This window comes from Pinus tabuliformis, chromosome Q, assembly GCF_031772625.1.
Source record: "Pinus tabuliformis cultivar Carrire ecotype Pingquan chromosome Q, CPIR1, whole genome shotgun sequence".
NCBI classification, from domain to species: Eukaryota; Viridiplantae; Streptophyta; class Pinopsida; order Pinales; family Pinaceae; genus Pinus; species Pinus tabuliformis.
Window position 1 is genome coordinate 1329307004 of NC_142296.1, and position 16193 is coordinate 1329323196.

A 16193-nucleotide genomic window follows, 5' to 3' on the forward strand; every position below is an offset into this window, starting at 1 on the left:
TAAATTCCTCATTATTATTTATAGCATTCATTTATATATAAACAAATTTTATTTAGCAAAATGGTCCATTTTACAATAAGATGTGTAATTCTTTTTTTTTCTTAAGTTAAAGTTGACCTATGTAGAAACAATATATGGACAAATGTCAAATGGAGATGAAAAAGGTAGACAATGCCTGGCCAATGTAAAAAACAGATACTTTATATGTAAATATAATAAATGACAAAATCTATTTAAAAAAATTTGTGAGTAATAATACAATTGACAAAAAAATATATTGACAAACCCTTATATATTTAAGTGATAATTCAATCCTTTAAACCTATATCACCAACTAAATTTAAAAAATAAAATAAAAACTAATTAAAAAAAATCAATATTTATTTTTTATTTACCCTACAAGTGTAAAAAATCTCCCCTTCTTTCCACTCTCCACCACTCATCAAGGATATGAATCTAAATAAAGCAATGAGATCCCATCATTCATCACATGATGAGGCCAAACTATCCTTATTTAAACATATAAAGGGTGGACCCTGTTAAATGTAATTTTAATATTTTTTATAAATATTTTAAAATTAAATATAAATAATATCAAATATTATTATTTTCAATTTTTTTAATCTAAATAAAGCAATGAGATCCCATCATTCAGCACAAGATGAGGCCAAGCTAGCCTTATTTAAACCTAAAAAGGCTAAATGTGATTTCAATATTTTTTATAAATATTTTAAAATTAAATATAAATGAGGTCAAATATTATTAATTTTAATTTTTTAATTATTATTAATATTATTTTGAAAATTATACTTTATTTATTTAATATAAAATAAATTATATTTCATATAAATCTTTTATATTTAAATAATATGATAATACTATTAATTTGAAGTATTTTTGAAAATTGATACTTAATACTAAGTATTTTGGAATATATCAAGGAAAAGAGTTTGGTAAACTATCTCTTACAATCGAGTCGATATAGTTATATTAGGTGAGTGGAAATCCAATACCATGGAATATCTCAACTGTAAGTGTATACAGTGCTGTGGGGTTGTTGAATTTAGCTCAATCTTCGCTAAACGACCTCACCACTGGGGTGGGTTCCACGTTAAAGGAGCCCTGCTATATTTAGCAACGACGGTAAATACCGCTAAAAAAAACGAAACATCTCCGAAATCTAGAGGACGAACGTTTCTTTTCGTGTTGGACATTGCGCAGAAAAACAAGACGTACACGGCATACATACGACGGACGCGTATGGCAGTACCGTGTGATGGCTAACGGGGCAAGCTGGCACGATACATGGGAAAATGAATAAGCAGATAAATAAATATTAAAATATAAATCATATACTGGGAAGGGAGGAAATGAGTATGGTTTTACAGTAACGGAGACCGTCACAGCTTCCGAGACCCAGAAGAAGGTAAGGTTTAATGGCAGACATGATGATGGCTGAAGCGCTTGCCTCGATGTTTATGCAATGCCGTATTCTTTATTAAAAAATAACATCTTTAATCGTCATTCTGGTCAAGAAGAGCGTCTCCTCTGGTTCACCATTGACGCCATGGAAGCCTAGGTTTTGATGGAGCATCAGGTTTATGCTTCTTCGGTTCCTGGATCGAAATCTTTTAGCGTAACCTTTCAACCGGGGAAAGATTCGGGGCGGGAACGGATGATTCTTATGACTAGGCCGGCTGTCGAACGGAATCTGTAATGTAATATAAGGTTTTCATTGATTAGGGCTTATGTGGAATTAAGGATGACTTTGTCCCACTGCGGGACCGGTCCATTGAATGCCTGGTAAGGAAAAGATATTTCGACATTGTAGCGATTTAACCGCGAGTCGATCGCGGAGCCTTACGTGATTAGCGTAAACTTACATTTTTATAGTTCGTACATTATTTCGGGGATGTACGAAGTTCTATAGGTTTAATGATCGCGATTAGCGCATCATAGGCGTAATATCTAGCTGCCAGGCAGCAGAGGAGAGGGAGGAAAAACTTTTGCAGATAAGAGTCAGGAAAAACGTTATCTCGTGGACCTCGTCATTGAAGTTATGGCCGATAAATTTTACCAGTGAGTAATAAATGATATTATTGACTCTCATCTGGTTTAAGACGGATTTCTCATGGCCTCTGTAAACCGATATTTAAAGGCAATGCACTGTTCGATTAAGATCGTACAGGACAAATGTTGTTGTGTAAGTTATTGTTATTTTGCTTGCTTTTGTTTATAAGTTCTGTTTCTCTGTGCTCAATTATTGGTACCGAGTCTTTTCATTTTGCTGAGCTCTTTTTGGTTTTATTCGCTTCTCCGATTCACCGTTCGTCAGGCTCAGAGATTTTATATTACAAGAATTTCGGCGTGCATTGAACATTTGAAGAATGAACAATGCACATTTGAAGCATGAAGCACGATTCGGATGATCGATTTTTAGAAAGAAATTGAGGGAACAGAGCTCGCAAATTTAGTTATTTTGCTAAACTTTGCGAAGATTTGATTTTCTTGTCTTGTGTTGTGTTTTGTGTTCTACCTGAGATTTGCCGTCGGCGAGAGATTCTTTATTGCTAGAATTTCGGCTGAATTGATTGCTTGCGGAGATCTAAGCATGACTCCACTGTCGGTCTCTAGATCTAATTTGAGAGAATGCAGGTTGGAAATTTAGTTATTTTGCTAGATTTATGCAAGGACATGATTATTTGTTCTTGTTTTTCAGGCGGAATGGGAGAACGCAATAGGATAAGACTGGGAGATGAAATTCGGCATTTGAATTCGCTGCCTTTGCGAGATTTGATGAAAGAACATGATGAAGGCGAGATCGGAGAAATTGCAGCGGAGGATGAGGAGATTTCTGAGCGGCAAAGGCAGACCATGGGGTCAATTCTGCGCAACCGGTTAGGCAGTTTCCGGACCAGTGACGCCAGTAAAACCCTATGGGAAGTCATACAGTCGGAGGAGCAGTCAAAGCCGTGGGAAGAACAACCTAAAGAAGCCGGCGGCGGCCGTATTTTAAAAGCTGTTCTCCGGTTAGTCGCGTGCAACAAGGACGAACAAAGTCACGAGGAAGAAGAATCATTTCGTCTCTTGGAAGGTTGGGGAGCCAATAGATCGCCGGCTGTGGTCGATTCGGCTCGCCTCCAGGCCTCTACCGACGAAAGGCTTTCGAATTGCGAAGGCGCCGTTCGGGTTTTCCTGGTCGGTGGTGGTTCGAGTCCTACGCAGGGGCAAACCATGGACGGAATGAATCGACGCCGATGGAGCTCTCTGAGGGAGAAGCTGAGGTTGCGCAACATCGCCTGCTGCGGAAGCCGGTGGAGGTTAGCGGAGGCTTCGAACCTGAACTCTACGCAGGTCGTCCTTCCGGCGAGAGAAGAAGACGAAACAAGTTGGAACATGGAGGGATCTTCCGATCCAGCAGGTCCCGGTATCGATCCCACCCCGCAACAAAATGCTGCAGCGACGACTTCAGAAAACATCGACAATGATACTGAAGAAAGCTGCGTCAACTCCGAGCAACCGGAAACCCCACGGGAAAACACAAGAACAGACGGCGAAAATACAAGAACGGAGCGGCGACAGCTCATGACGTTCTTCGAGGACAGGCCGAATATGCGGGTTGGGATGAACCTGGCGGCAGCATTGGCGGCTGAAAGGCAGCTGCGCGCTACGCAGGAGTGGGAGAGCCTTGGCTCCGGCAGAGCCGCCTCTGCCGTCGCAGTTCCAGAAGCTTCAAATCCGTCCGCAGGTGAACAGGTCGAGTCTAGGAGGTCGGCGTTTCGAGTCTCGCTGATGTCTCTTTTGGAAGAGGGCGACAGCCGGCAGGGGACGGCCTCTTCTTCTTTGTTCCCGGAAAGATGGGATTCCAAGGAGGAGGACGGCAACCACAACCATAACCACGATGGAGGGCTGGATCCGTTGTGCTGTGTGTGCATGGTGAGGCGGAAGGGAGCGGCCTTCATCCCATGCGGCCACACATTCTGCAGATTGTGCACCCGTGAGCTTTGGGTAGGCCGGGGATCCTGCCCACTCTGCAACAGATACATCATCGAGATTCTTGATATTTTCTGATGAAAGAATAATTTATTTTGGTTTATTTTCATTTTCTACCAATAATACCCATTCTCAGCAATTACTGCCGTCCATTATATTCCAGGGCGAAGCATCATCAGAATTGGAGTCGATTTTTCTTCCTTCTGTTATTCGATTGTAATATGTTCTGTGCAAAAATCTATTGTGTTCGTTTAATTTTGTTAGTTTTCCGTTCTCCCTTTACCACCGGATTACAGCTGACGGATAAATTGCAGGCATGGCTGGCGACGCGTTATGCGTTTGTCAGACCACAAACGCGAAATAAAGATCTCTGCAGGCTTTTGTCATCGTTTTTAGCGTGAAGAGATTAAATTTTTTTTTTCGCATCCATTAATCACGGAGAGGGGATTTGAAAATGACTTTTCGCTAAAGTGAACGAGGTTTTTATTTATTTATAATAAAATTATTACAAATTCTTCTAAATTAAATGAACGAGTAAACTCCTATTTTTTGGTTATTGGTATCTGAAAAACTGAAGGTTAATTTATTGTATTTCATCGAGTGACTGGCGAATATGTGGTAATATAAAAAATATTCAAGTGAGATTGGGAATTTTACTTTTAGTTGTTTTGTGTTTTTCAATGTTTTGGTGAACGGACGGTCGTGAATGTGTTATTTAAGTTAGTTTTTTTAATGTATATAATGTATATAGATTTAGTATTTTGAATTTTTTTAAAGGGATTATTTATTAAATTTGTGATTTTAATAATTTTTTACTAAATTTTAGAAAAATTAAACTTAAAAATCGCAGTAAAAACAACTCATCTTTAAATTAATAATTTCAAAAAATAGAAATCTATAAATGTTTAAACAAAATAGCTTAAAATTATAATATTTTTTAAATAATAAAAATCGAAAATATTTTTAGATTATTAAATATATAAATTAATGCATTTCAATATTTTATATTATTTTATTATTAAATAAAATTATTAGATAATTTATATATATTATTGATGTTAGAAGTTATATACGTTTAAAAACGAAGAATTATAAATAAGTAAAAAAATTAATAAAGAAAAGTAGATTTTATTGTGGAATAATTTCAGATATAAAATAAATGTAATCATATATATTATAATAAACTTAGTAATCGTAATGAATGTTAAAGTTGATCTTCATTTGTATTGGTTAAAAAGAAGATTCATGCCGTTTTAATGCTGTCACTGTATGTATTTTAATCTATATCCACATAAAACAGGAGATTCATCTTAAAGTTGATCTTCATTTAGATGCATTAAAGAGAAAGATTCATGTTGTTTTAATCAATAATTTGTTAATTGTAAAAATCTTTGTTTTAATCAATAATTTGTTAATTGTAATTTTTCGTAATTAATGTTTAAAAATGTGGTCCCTATTCTGTTTATTAATGTTTTAAAATGCAGTCTCCATTTGGTTTTTCCTCGTCTTATTAATAGCTTGGTTTATTAATGTTTTAAATTGTGTTATTATTTGGGTTTTCCTTCTCTTAATAGTTTTAGTTTTTATTTTTATTTTTTTTAATAAGGTATTAATTTTCTTTTTTAATTTCAAATTTTATTATTAATTGAAGAAATATTTATAGTATATATATTGGTTATTCTTAAGATTGTCTTGGTATGCTAGTTTGAAAATCAAGTCATAAGTAGTAATTGAGAATAAAATATAGGTTTTGCAAAATTTCCATGATATGCATAAGCATGGCTAATGTTTTTAGTATATAAACTAGGCAAGAATGTCATTCATATCACAATAACAAAACTAAAGACACATGAAACTAAGCTACTCGCAAGATAAAAACAAGGTTGTCATCTACAACATATCCATAAAAGATATTGAAACTAGTTCCTTGGTGCAGGGCGCTTAGGGTTGCCTTGTGGAGGCAACTCTTTGTTACATAGAATTCTTGCCTCCATGTGTTGCATATGTTCATCCATGATTTGGTAGAGTCGCTGTAGTTCTTCCATACAAAGGAGAAGCTCAACCCTGCTTTCATTACGCTCGAACAAAACTTTTCCCAAAAGATTCTTGATGTGCCAATAGAGGTCAACACTATGAAGTACTCATTTTGGCAACCTCTAATGGTGCCCAAATCAAGGACCCAATTTGAAACTGATGACATAAACTCTAACTCAGAAACATTATCTCGTTCTTTTGCAACTACCTACTCGATATCAAGAATTTCATGTTGAACAACAAGTGGAGTATGCTTACAGTGCCTATTAATAGAGGCATGAGCAATGGCTTGAGCTTGGGTGATGCTAAGGGCATCGTAGCCCCAACTCCCCTTTTCAAACAAACCCATTGACAAGACATAGAAAAAGACCAAGGGAAACCATAATCCAAACAGAAGGTGGAGACAAGCTAGTCAGAATAGAAGTGAAGGGAAATGCAATAGGGATACCGAGAAGCAAGATATTTTGGTTGGCCAAACAATGGAGAATGCGACACAGGTGGAAGCTAGAGGACTCCATGACGTTAAGAGCTTTGAAGAATACAACAATACAAAATGACATCCAATGAGAAATGAGATAGAACCAAGAGAGAATTAAACTATATCCCTGAAGCACAACATGCCCTATGATTGAGTGGTAGGGGGTTGATTGCACCAGTTTCACTGAAAACATGACACCATTGAAGTCCCCTTGCAACTTGAGGGCTCATGGGGACAAGGAAGACAAACTTGAAGATGAATGAAAGCGAGGAGAAGGGACCAGGCCCATTTTGCCTGCCTTCTGCCAACAAGAAGATAGGAAAAAGCACTTAAAAACTGAAAGATGCCAAACTATCCGCTAATTTCTCCAGTGTAAATCCACGATGGGAATGGAAACATTATGCTCTAAGCCATATAACTTGCACTGCGAACCTTGGGACTAGCAATGCCATCAATCACAACCGCAGACCATAACACAACTTCATTGCACAATGAATTCAACAAGATTGACGTATGAGCAAAAGGGATTTCATATGAAACCATATCACAAGTTCATCGGTGGTGAACCTTGTGGATTAATGACCCTAAACACATCGAAACTCACAGAGCTATTGGAGCCCAAATGTCTAATTACTTCACCCTCCTCACACTCTTCCTGAAGAATCCTTAGCATGGAATTTTCTCACATATCTTGAGACACACCCATCAAGGATCAAAGACAAGGACACGGGGGTGGGCTTTGATCCATTTATGTGTGCACTGGCCATGAAACCATTTTTAAAATAGTTTCTCTAGTTGTAACCAAATAATATATTAATCTTTAAAAAAATGATTAGATTTTTTATTTTTTTATATATGTTGTGTTGTTCTTTATATTTGTATTGATCATCTATAAATATTCTAAAAAGTAATGTCTAACTTAGTAATATTCACAAGTCTTTGGCCTAGCCCCTAGGAAGTCCAGTCATGGATATCATAGTATTTGAATATTGTCAAGTGTCATAGCTTCGGTGGTTTTTTAGCAATAAATAAGAGATGGATTGGGTCTCTACTTCACGGGTTCCAATGGAATGATTATTACCCATTGGACCTTGCATTTTGATCCAAACATGGAAATTTTGGGTTCCTTTGTATGGGTGAGGTTGCCACACCTCCCCATCATTTTTTGTGGTGACACTCCTTTCAAATCCATTGCAAATAAGTTGGGTTGCTATATATATCAAGCTAATCCAAAAAGAAATATCTATTCATATTCCAAAATTTGTGTGGAAATGGATCTACAGAAGGCCCTAAGGATGTAATTCAAATCAATATGGAGGGTCAGATTCATATTCAAGATCTTGACTATGAGTGAATCCCCTTCAAGTGTAACCTCTACCACAAGTATGCTCACTTGGCAAAAAATTGCCCAAAAAGCCAAGGAACACAATACCTTTTGAAGCAAGCAATGTTTCCCATAGCAATAATGAGCATGAATCATTTAAACAAATATAGAGAAAGTGCAAGAAACATAACCTAAGGGATCTTGGCCAAGAAAAAGGCCTCGGACATGCTTTTTTATCCATCAACAATAGATTTGAAGCTCTTGAACATGAGGATGTGGAAGAAGAAAGGGTAGAGATAGACAAAATTGTTCCATTGGATTAAGAGTAACCCACCAAATTTGATGTCCATGAGGATCAAGAGGAAGTGGAAGAGGAAATTCCAAAGACTTACTCAGATTCATTAGCCAAGAAATAAAAAATATTAGCTTCATTCACTTTGGAAGTGACTTCATTTAGGATTTTGACACCCTCTCAAAAGAAAATTTTGGAAGTAGTTAAGGAGGAATTAAAAGAAGAAAAGGAGGAAGGGGAAGCAAAGCACCTTGATAATTTTGGCTCCCTTCAATTCGCATAAGTTCTAAGAAAATACTTGCATTCCTTTCCATCGCCAACAACTAGAAGGAAATCAAATTGAGAAAGAAGAGAGAAAGAAGTGGAACAAAAAATTATGTTGGCAAGTCAACAAACTCTAAACACTATCTTGAATAGTGGAAGAATAAATATGCATAAGATAATTATATTTTATTTTCGCATTATTTATGTGGAGCACTTGTTCAAATTTATGAATATAAATAGGAAACAATAAATATTAAATAGGGTAGGACATTGATGGGATTACTCCCCTCTTCCTTTAACAAGAAAGAGTATTTTTGTAATTTGGTCCATCATAAATCAATTTGCTTTGTACACTAGTTACAACACCTCTACATCTTTTTGTTAAAAAAAACACAAATTAAAATAACAAACTTTCATTCAGGAAGATAAAAAATCATCTCACATTATTCAAACTTTAAAAATCTATAAATTATACAATATCCCAATATTATCTTATTTAATAGATATCATTTATTACAAAATTGTAAACTATACAATGTTTTCATACTATCTTATTTAATAAATTAAGCTCAGGCACCCCCTTCCTCAGTGCAGTTGTCACTAGCAAAGGGAAGGAGGCAAAGGCTTCCTTCTTCACAAAACTTACCAACTAAAATTCCTTCATGAGACCTTCAACTAATCACTCGGGATAGGGAGGGGCAGGAAAGGGCGCAAAACAATAGCCAAATAAGAACTCTGTAGGATCAAGCGGGAAGATCTCGACACGGCCACTGACAACAAATTCGTGTAAACCAAAAACAAAGAAAATCCAAACCCTGGAAGTCAACATTAGAGAAATTTTGTGGTCTAAATTGGGCCTCCTAAGGAATATTATAAAACAAAGGTGGAAATAATAAAATAAGATTATATTACCTCATTAAATTTTAGAGGGAAAAAATAAAAAAACTGTTTTTTCAACATGTATTTTCAACTTATCACCCTATGGTTTTACTCAAATTTTGAGTGGGAGCACTTGTTGGATGTGGAATTTAATTCCTCATCCAAGGAGTACCCATGTTCCATAGTTTCAATGGACCTTGCTACATGAAAAATGAGAAATACATGAAAAAAATGATTGCAATCACATATTTCATATATTTCTCATTTTTCGTGTAGCAGGGACCATCGAAAGTATGCAACAAGGTTACTCCTTGGAAGAATTAATTTTTGCATCCAACAAGTGCTCCTGCTCGAAATTTGAGTAAAACCATAGGGAGATAGGTTGAAAATATGAGTTGAAAAAATAGCTTTTTCTTAATCATTTTACTTTTCTACTCCAAAAAATGGTGAATCATCCCCCATGGTTGACACCATCATCTTGAATCCTATTGGTTCTTATAAAGTTGATTTTGGTTGTACATTTTTATTTTGAGGCCCAATTTTTACCTCAAAATTTCTCTAATGAAGACCCTGAAATAGCCGCTTATACAGAATATATGCACAAACATGTTGTCATTTGCATGTTTATGGGCTTTTGGCCCGTGGAGAAGGTGCTAGACTGGTGGATACAATAAAAATGGCACCCTAAGGGAGGCATCTAACTCCAACTTGGATCTAAGGGATTCTTCACAATAATATTTCATCTGCTGGAAGATAGAGACCACATCTTTGAAGGAGGACCTTACTTCTTCAACTCAGGTGGACTGTACATGAGACACTGGAAGTAAAAATTCACCCCAGAGAAGGAGGACTTCACAAGAGTTTTTGTTTAGATTAGGCTCTATTCCTTGCCAACAGACTATTAGGCACCCTCTATGCTAAAAGGAATAGGAGACAAGCTGGGAGAATACATAAAAATGTTAGAGGGAACTCGGTCAAGGAACTATGTATACTATGCCTTAATCTGCATATACATGGACGTCTCATGGACGCTCCCTAAAGCAATTAAGCTTGTCTTTCATGATGAGTCTGGGTGCATAATAGAGACTATGAGCACATTCCCTTTTGACACTAAACATTCAATGAGCATTGGCATATTTTCTGCGACATCCCACATAACACCCCATCGCCAGCCACTCCCCAGTTTCAGCAAAAGGAAGATAATCAAGGATTTAACAAGATAAGCTCCAGAAACAAGAACATTAGGAAATCTCAGGGTAAGAAAGCATCAACAAGCCAAGTGAATAGAAACAAGTTTGATATATTAGGAGAGGACCATGAGGATTAAGACCAATAAAATAGTGGAAGAGATATTTGAACTAGAAGGGAGGAACCCTCTCAAACCCCCTTCAATGACAAGGAGCCAACCCTCATAGAAATCCCCACCTCAATCAAACATGCAACAAAGGATATCTAAATGGAGTAAGGAAATGACACTGGTTTAGTGAAGTAGATGGCCATCGAAGAAGTCCTAGGGGATATGGACCTCAACAAAATAACTGAAGTATGGGAGAAGAAAGGATTGGCAACCATACTCGAGGACTACCTTTCGAGGATAGAGGAAGCATATATTTATCAATAGGTACTCAAACAAATCATGAAATAAAAAAAGAAATATGGGGATCTCAACCAGATTGGTATCAAATCCAACATCTAGACAGATCAATACAAGCCCAAGGGAGTGGGAAGAAAATGAGGCAAGAAACCTATCAGTCAAATCCTATAGGAGCTCGAGGTAAGACTAATAAATTAAGGCAAAATAAGAGCCCTAGTCCTAACCCAGAAAGTTTCTCAATTAAGTTGATTTCATGGAACATACAAGGTCTGAATGGACCCGTGAAAAGAAGACTCCTAAAGCAGAAAATCATGGCAAGAAACCAGAAATTGCTTTCATTCAATAAATGAAAGTAGGTTTAGAAGTGATTCCATCCCTCCATAATCAATGCTAGAAGGGCTATGAAAGTACTTCCAATGTTTCCAGAGGAACAACAAGAGGGACGGGAAGGAAAATAATCCTCTGGAATGGAAAACTACTGGACCGTAAAATAGCCATCTCAGCTCCCAACATTCTATCCATTGGCTTTCAACTTATTGGAATGACAAAGACCTTATGTGTCACCAATAGTTACGGTCCTCATCGAGCTGACGGAAAGATCAACATGTTGGAAATCCTAAAGAAAGTGCACTAATCCCTCCCTAGAAACCACAAAATTATTGGAGGAGACTTCAACATGATAATCAAATTGAATGAAAAAAAGGAGGCCTTGGAAGGATGGAAAGAGATGCGAAAGATTTCAAAAAAGCAATCGACAACCTGGAAATGGTGGATGCGGAAACCCAGAACAAAGTCTTCACATGGAATAATAAGAGAGGAGAAGATAGGTAAATAGCCTCTTGACTAGATTGGTTTATGATTTTAGAATATATCCTTCTGGCCAATCATGAAATCAAAGGAAGATTTCCCCCCTATGCCGGCTCAGATCACTGGCCAATAGCTTTGGAAATTCACATTCTAGGCACCCCTAGGAATAGAACGTTCCACTTTGAGGCCTTCTGGCTTGACCACCCTAAATTCCAATCCAAAATAAAAGAATGTTGGAATGAGGACCTATGCCTGTGAGGCTAAAAAATGTATTTCTTTCAACAAAAGCTCAACTACATTAAAAAAAAATCAGGAAATGGAGCAGGGAAGTTTTTGGGGACATTTTAAAGGATAAAAATGACCTAGAAAAATAGATGGAGGAACTCCAACATAACATCATCCTCAAAAGGAACATGGATCAACTGTAATAAACAGAGAAGGATTTGCAACAGAAATGGGAAATAAAAGCTAAATAGGAAGAAAAACTATGGCAGCAAAAATCTTGTGTTCAATGGCTAAAATATTGGGAACGAAATAAAAATTCTTCCACAAATCAATGATTCAACACAAGAAAGCTAAAATGATCCTATATCTTAAGCAAACTAAAGGCAACATGATCAACTCCCATGAAGAAATTTCAGCAGAGTTCAACACTTTCTTTAGAAACTTCCTGAAGGATCCCAATGAGGACAAGAGCCAAGAAATTCAAGAGATTATTTAGCACATCTCAAAAATCCTGAATGATGATCGCAATACCATACTAATTAAGGAAATTAATGAGCAGAAAGTGGAGGACGCCATCATTTCTATGCCCTTGGGAAAATCCCTGGGACCTAATGGTTTCACTACAAATTTCTTCAAAGTGTGTTGGTCGATGCTAAAGGAAGAGGTCCATGCCATTGTGGAGGACTTAAGACAATAAAAGTTGATTCTAGGAGCTCTCAACGCTACCTTTCTCACCCTGATCTCGAAAGAAGAAGGCATATATTCTCCAGAAAGGTATCACCCAATTTCCCTCTTTAATGTCATTTACAAAATTATTTCAAAGGTCATAGATAACAAACTTAAACCTTTACTTCCCTCCTAGTCTCTCCAAGCCAATCTGGCTATGTAGAGGGAAGAAAAATCTTAGACAACATAATTCTATCTCATGAAACTATTCATTCTCTCAAGATCACCAAACAACCAGGGATGATGATGCAGTTTGACATGTCAAAAGCCTTTGACAAGATTAGTTGGCAATATATGGGAGAAGTTCTCAAGGCCTTTGGGTTTCACCAGAACTGGATAACCTAGATAATGGCTCTAGCGACTGGGGCTTTGTTCTCCATTCTTGTTAATGGAGCCCCTACTCAACCTTTCTCACCCACTCAGGGAATCAGACAGGGTGATCCTCTATCACCTTTTATATTCATCCTAATGGTAGAGGGTATGCGTAGGAAAATTTTGGCTGCCAAGCAAAACAATAAGCTTAATGGGATCAAATTTCATGCCAGCTCAATGACCAATACCCATCAACAATTTTTGGATGATTCCCTTCCCATGGGAATCCCCACTGTAGGTAAATTCATAAAACTCAAACAAATCCTTTATCTCTTCTCTGAAGCCTTTGAAACCTCAATCAACTTACTGGAATCCAAAGTAATTTTTTTTAATACCCCCCTCATATTCAAAGAAACATAACCATAATCCTTAGTTTCCAAAATTGTTCTCTCCCATCCAAGTATCTCAGGGTTCCCCTTATTGACAAAGTCCTAAGGAAATCCACCTGGGAAAATCTACTCTCAAAACTAGAAAGATAAACTCAATAATTGGACCTTCCTCTCCCTCGACTTTGTTGGAAGACTGGTCCTGGTCAGATCAGTCTTGTAGGCCATGCCTTTCTACCTTTTTTCTGCCCTTGGCACTCTCGAAATTGTTCTGAACAACATCTGTAATCTTTAGAGAAAATTTCTCTGGAGAGGCTTAGAGGAAAGAAGAAAATAGGCTCTAGTTAGCTAGGAAAAACTCTGCAGGGCTACATTAGTTGGAGGAATGGGCCTCCAAGACCCAGTGATCATGTGAAATTCTCTCGAAGCCAAGACCTAGTGGAAGTGGATGGAATCTTCGAACACCCCCTGGGTGAACCTATGGAAAGTGAAGTATGTGCCAAACCATCAGGACCTAATCCAACTAGAAGGACTTGTAAAGGGCTCGACCATCTGGAATCAAGCTTGGAAAAACAAGCCTGTTGTCCAATGACACTGACTCTGGGAAATAAGAAATGGTCAAAGCACTTTCTTTTGGTAATATTCACAAAAACAACTCCAAAAACTAAACAAGGGGGGCAATTCAACACTTTAGGAACAAATGTGAGCCAAGGGAAAAACCCTACTCTCCCATTAGTGGAAAAAATCCCCTTAGGAAAACAAATGGAGAACCTATATCTACAAGGAAGAATGGCAACCTCTCCTAGATGATCTCAATTGGGAAATATTTTTGGAACCTCCTCCATGATCATCAAATTATCTCATATCAAAATGAAGACAAGCTAAGCTGGGGGAGCAACTGTGGGGGTGTCTTCCTCCTCAAAGAGGATTATGGATACCTTGTTGAGCACAATTAGTTAGAAAAGCACCCCACCCCGATGGACAAAAAAATTACTAGGCAAAGATAATCCTATTCCTATGGCTAGTCTTGCAAGGGAAAATCCTCACCTGGGACAATCTCCTAAAGTGCGGCTTCATAGGCCCATCAAAATGCATCATGTGCGAGGACCAAGAAGAAACAATTAACCATTTTCTAAAGAATTGTAAAATTTCCTCCACCATATGCGACTAGGGAGCGGAGGTTTTCAGAATATCGGAAAGGAGCAAAGCTTCAATTCAAAGAACCCTTGAAACCTGGAGGCCCCAAGTAGATACCCATCCTATTGTTAATTGGGCATGTGAATTGTTCTTGGGAGCTCTTTGTTGGGTCCTATGGAAAGAAAGAAATGCGAGAAATTCAAAAACTTGCAGGTTACATAGGAAAGGCTCCTTACTAGGGTGAAGAAGGTCATCCAAGAATTAGTTTCAGTCTCTAAGCTCATGCCGCGACAAGGTCCACTCCAAACCTTAGATATTAGAATTCTCCAGCTCCTCCAACTTGAGCAAATCCCAACCCTTGTCATGTGAAACCCCTCTGATTCTCCCAACATCTCAGAGTTATGGTCTCTTCCTAATATCTGAACGTCTTCAAGATTAATTTTGATAGGGCCTTGCGAGGCAACCCAAGCCAAGTAGGCTTTGGCGGGGCTTTTAGGAACCACGGTGGGGAAATAATTAGTTCCCACCCATGGTGGATCCACCCTCGCTCCGTTTAGCAACCATTCTCATGATGTTAAAGGATGTAGACATTAAAGGAGATGCTCCCATATCCCTCGCACACACCCTCCCTATCAGAGCTCTTAATGGGCTCTCAAACAAAGGAAACATGACCTACTCAAGGAATAACTAGAACAACCGCCCACCTCGTTCATCCATCTGTAGCATGAATCACTCAAATGGGGCCGATTCTATCGTACGCGTGATGGGTGATTGCATTGATGTTTCCATAATTATCCTTGGCTTATTAATGGAGAGAAAGCACATCTCATTTCTATATATATATTCTTTTTTAATTTTCTTTTATTTTTATCTGAAAAATAAGTTAAAAAAATCCTATTAATATCAAAGACAATCTAATTACCATTTTTATTTATTATCTTTCGTATAGGTAGGCCAATGATTCAAAAAGTTGTTTTCCACCCCAATCAAAATGGGATAATATATGAATATTTTAATTGGAATACATTTAATTCAACATCTTTGAAATGGAATTTAAAATCATATAATTATTATTATTCATATTTATTACGTCGTAAGGCGTCTCTCTTCGAAAACAACTCCCCCAATTGCTACCATGTACTGGCCTGCACCATTTGATCGGATGTTAGACTATTGAAGATTTTAATACCCTTGGATTAATAGTTAGGACAAAAAAAAACCTAATAGTTAGGTAAAAACTGGCAAAAATTGTATACAATCGGGGTTTCCACCTTTGTCCAGGACACCCATTGCACTGTATAGGTAAATATTAATTTTTGAGTTCTCATTTTTTTTTCTCCAACATTTTACAACATTCTCTTCATGGTTTTCTGGTCTTGGTGACGAGAAAAAAAAGGGAGTGTTGTGGTTTCGACAGGGCTTTCAACTTTAGTTTGAGGATGCAGGGTTACCTTCTAGGTTAACCCTCACTTCAACAGTTTTCAGGTAATCTACAAAATCTTCTTATCAAGTTTTCTTGCCATATCCTCCTATTTTCATTACCTAAATTCACTTCCTTCTAATTTTGTGTAGGGATGGTTTGATGCTCTGTTGTGAAGAGCCATCATGGTCAAGCTTTGCTCAGGTCAAAAATTTCGTCCTCCAACAGGGAGTTTTAGAGCCAACCAAAGGCAGTCAGCACCCTCTCGAGTTTCGAGTACAGGTTTAGTGGTATCTCCAGTTGGTTAAGGGAACCAAACTCA

General features: G+C 37.4%; 1 protein-coding gene across 1 annotated transcript; it reads left to right on the plus strand.

Moving 5' to 3' along the window:
- The first annotated feature begins 1407 nt into the window (after window positions 1-1407).
- Window positions 1408-4520, plus strand: LOC149224752 (uncharacterized). Its single transcript, XM_089386239.1, has 2 exons — window positions 1408-1426; window positions 2720-4520. The coding sequence occupies exon 2, from the start codon at window positions 2725-2727 to the stop codon at window positions 4069-4071; it is 1347 nt and encodes a 448-aa protein (XP_089242365.1). The 5' UTR covers window positions 1408-1426; window positions 2720-2724; the 3' UTR covers window positions 4072-4520.
- The last annotated feature ends 11673 nt before the right edge of the window (window positions 4521-16193 follow it).